The following is a 3862-nucleotide window of genomic DNA, read 5'->3' on the forward strand; positions in this document are numbered from 1 at the left end:
GGATTTACCTAACAGATGAATCCTGCTCTTTAGTTACATAGAACAATGTTTTGGCCATTTTCCTGTGGAAAATTAAAAGAAGTAATAATAAATAAATAAATACATACATACAACTATATTTAGAGCTTATATTGTGAACTGCTGCATGTGATAATATGTGTAACATCCAAACACATGGTCAGCAAAGACCTTCTTGAAAAGTAGCCCTTATCGCACAACGTTGCCCTGAGGCAACAAAAAGAAAAACTGAATTTCTGAACAGGCAAAATAAAAAAGAACATCATAAACCTGACAAAAGGTTTCTCGAGACCTTCATACACGCAAAAATATTTTTTAATTAAAGTTCATGTAACTTTAAATAAGATTTTTAAACCAAATAATCTTGCCTTCTTCTCATACCACCTGCTCCTGTGACCAAGTGTCAGAAAAGGAAGTTCTGCCTTCAAATGGTGCTTTATAGTGACTCCCACAGCTTATTGGACTGTTCTTTGATACTTTTTTGACCATTATAATTGGTTGCAATCATTTATAGAAACAAGTACTGGATATGGGGCTTAAGAAAACTTTCCGTTGCCCGAGGGCAATGCTGTGCTGTAGAGGATGTGGTTTTAGCATTCAGGTGACACTTCGTTTAAGATTAGGTGTGTAGTTGTAATGTTCAAGGTTAGGATAAGGGGCTAGGTGCATTATGTCAATGAGATTTCCCCAACGGATGGTTGAACAAATGTATGTGTGTGTGTGTACAGGATAAAAAAATAAACAACATTTTATCAGTAGAAAGTAAAACATAAACAAACCTCCAGTTTGGTCGAAGCGCTGCTTTGCAACTTCGATGTTGGCTTTGAAGACCTGCTGGGCAGCCAGAGAGATCTGAGTCTCCCTCTGCCAGTACTGAGGATCACCTGCTGTGACTCTGCTCATCCAGTCCTGTCTGGGTTCTGCTCTCCTGGTGTTACTGTCATAGTGAAACATCTGAACTTCATCAACCAACCCAACAGCCACAAACTCTGGGAAGTTTGGGACTCCAGACGACGCAGTGTAGAAATACTTCAGAGAGTGAGTCGCTGTAAGAAAAAGGTTATGTTACTGAACAATTATATTTTCGTGCACACAGAATCAAAAAGAACAAGACCTCCTAATATTCTCAGTTGTGCTCTCAATACAAAAATACATTTCTAGAAAAAGACCCCACACTGTCAAGAGGTTCTCCTCTCATGCAGCAAACAGCACCAGCGTTTGCCAGTTTGAGCACCAAGGGTGAAATGAGGTGAAACGGGAGAAGGGCGCCGACGTCAACCTCCATCTGAGCCAATGGGAGTTTAGACTGAGCATCAAAGTCACATGACTCTGTGAATCTGACCCGCTGAGGGTATTACCGAAAGTGAAAGTAAAATTTTACTCTGTGTTAGAGGAAGGCAGGCTTTGTTTTAGTATCTCAGCTTTGGTTGCATCTGAAAGGAGTATTAAACCTTCAGCTGCTCAGATCTTGAATAATGTGTTAATTTTCTGGGAGCTACAGATCAGATCCTCTGTAGTTTATGGGGATGAGCAACAAGTTTGGTTTCACTGATGTTATGGTGAGTAAATTTGTTGAGGTTTGCCCTACCAACAGGTCTGGGCACAGAATAGAGAAACTATCAGGACTGGCGATATAATAAAACAAAAGATTGTTTCCATGAAAGAATATTTCACCTCAGTGCAACTTCGAAATACACGAACAAAAGAAATCAAACTGTAGCAGAAAGAGAGTCAGAGAGCTTCTTACACACAAACACAGATCAGTCAATGCTCCTGAAATAACTGTGAAGAGAAGAAAAAATAAAATAATTTAAACTAGACAGACAGACCTGGTCCTGTAGTGTCAGATGAGGTCTTCATGTCTACAAACACAGAACAAAATAAATCAAGACAAGGCAACACTAGTTCAACTACACCAGCTGGGGTGAAACCTTTGGGCCATACATTTCTCTACACAAATGTTACTAATCCATAATCTTACTTACTCATGTAGTCAGCATTAGAAAATGTTAATAAAATCAATAAAAATTTAAATAATAAAAGATAAAGAATAAATAATTGATTACAGAACAAAATGTATTTGTGTCTCCATCACACTTGATTCCAGTCTTACCTTCATTGGTTCTGATCTTCACTTTGTCCAGTTTGGTGATGATGTCGTCCTTCACACCAGAGAGCTGAAACACACATTCGTACTTCTCCCAGTCTCCAGTTGGAGGATTCAGGTCAACACTCATCTGGAAGGATCCATCGTTGTTGGGGAGGATCTCTCCGAGGTCCACGTCCTCATGAAGCTCCTCTCCATCTTTCATCCAGAACATCAGGGCTCTGTCAGGGTAGAAACCTGTAGCGTGGCAGCTGACTGGAGAGGAGGGAGTCTTCTGGAGGAGAGACACTGAGGGAAGGTCTGAGAGAGGAGAAGAGAGAGAGAGAGAGAGAGAAGTGGAGGAGAGGTGAGAAAGACAGTTAGAAACAGAGAGAGATAAACATGGTTTGACTAAAAAGCAAATGTCCCGTGAGCGTCATCGTTTCTAAAATCCTACATTATTTCCCGTCTTCACTAAAACGGCCTCTGGAGTTTCGGCACGCAAAACGGGGTCGACAGCGTTTCCAAAATTCTCCGTTTTAGGTCTTCGTTTTCGCCGTTTTAGACTGGACGGGAGGTGCAAAGGCAGCAAAAGATCTCTGTTTTAATTCGAAAATGCAGTAGTGTGGATGGGGCCTTAGTGTTGCTTTCACCTACTAAAGAAGGTTTGCAGCAGAACCTTAATCTCCTGCAGAGATTCTGTCAGACCTGGTCCCTGACAGTAAACACAGCAATCTTTCCATACCGAGTTCTGTAAGAGCATCCTGCAGGTGCAGAGAAAAACTAAAAATACAGAAAAGATCAATTGAATTTTACAATCACACACAAAATAATTATTGTTTTCATTGTTTGATATTTTAGTAATTGTTCCTTTGAAAAAGCAACCCATGAACCATACATACTTCATGGGTTTAGTTATTTGTTTGTTTTAAACATTTTTTACATTTCACATTTGATACTTGATTTTTTTTGCTATTATTATATTGTTGTTTCTTTACTGATCCTAAACATAAAATTACTTCTACATACTACTGACCTATGGCGGGCGTGCGCACGCACACACACGTTTGCCATTTTATATATTTTATTTTTAATATTTTTAAAATTTATTTCTAAAGCGGTCTGTTCTTCAGCAGATATATACAGTGTAGGGTTAGAAAGAGAGAGAGAGAAGGAAAACCACAAACATGATAAAGATCAACTTAAATGTGTAATTTGAATAATTGTACTGTTTTTAACAACATCGTTGTGTCCATGAAACTACATCAGGTCATGTGATTCTACCTTTTCTCAGCAGAGAGCTCCTCCCATAGGCCAAATACCTCTTCAGCCAGTCAGGACAAATCTGGGTCAGGTAGTTTTTTCTCTGTGTTGTCAAAGCTCTGTTATTATCCCACTTGTGTTTGGTGATGACAGCCTGTGGTGTTGGAGCGATCCATGTCTCTGTCTTCAGGTCAAATGCTATGAAGTCTTCTCCATCATAACCATACTGATTAAACCCATTAAGCTCTCCAGTCTCATCGTCCCACTCACAGCCGTACATCCTCTGGTTAATGTGTGCACCTGAAAGAAACACACCAGTAAACAGAGTGAGATCACAGCTCATCTATCATCAGCTGATATCACATCTTCACCACAGAGACACACTGATCCACAGACGCCAGAACAGAGGATCTACACCTCCTGCTGTTGGAGTGTGTGTGTGTCATGTTATATCTCTGTTGGGACCTGAATACACACTAACTGATGGGGACTTGT

At 40.0% G+C, this 3862-nt stretch overlaps 1 protein-coding gene across 1 annotated transcript; it reads right to left on the reverse strand.

Annotated features, from left to right (window-relative positions):
- Window positions 1–6: 6 nt before the first annotated feature.
- LOC123966018 (major histocompatibility complex class I-related gene protein-like) lies at window positions 7–3710 on the reverse strand. The gene is made up of 5 exons (XM_046042264.1): window positions 3389–3710; window positions 2132–2425; window positions 1848–1880; window positions 798–1064; window positions 7–62 (listed from the first exon to the last, which is right to left on the reverse strand). Exons 1-5 carry the CDS (start codon window positions 3708–3710, stop codon window positions 34–36), a joined length of 945 nt encoding a protein of 314 aa, XP_045898220.1. The 3' UTR covers window positions 7–33.
- Between the last annotated feature and the right edge of the window lie 152 nt (window positions 3711–3862).

This window comes from Micropterus dolomieu, unplaced genomic scaffold (genome assembly GCF_021292245.1).
Source record: "Micropterus dolomieu isolate WLL.071019.BEF.003 ecotype Adirondacks unplaced genomic scaffold, ASM2129224v1 contig_12245, whole genome shotgun sequence".
Lineage (NCBI taxonomy): Eukaryota > Metazoa > Chordata > Actinopteri > Centrarchiformes > Centrarchidae > Micropterus > Micropterus dolomieu.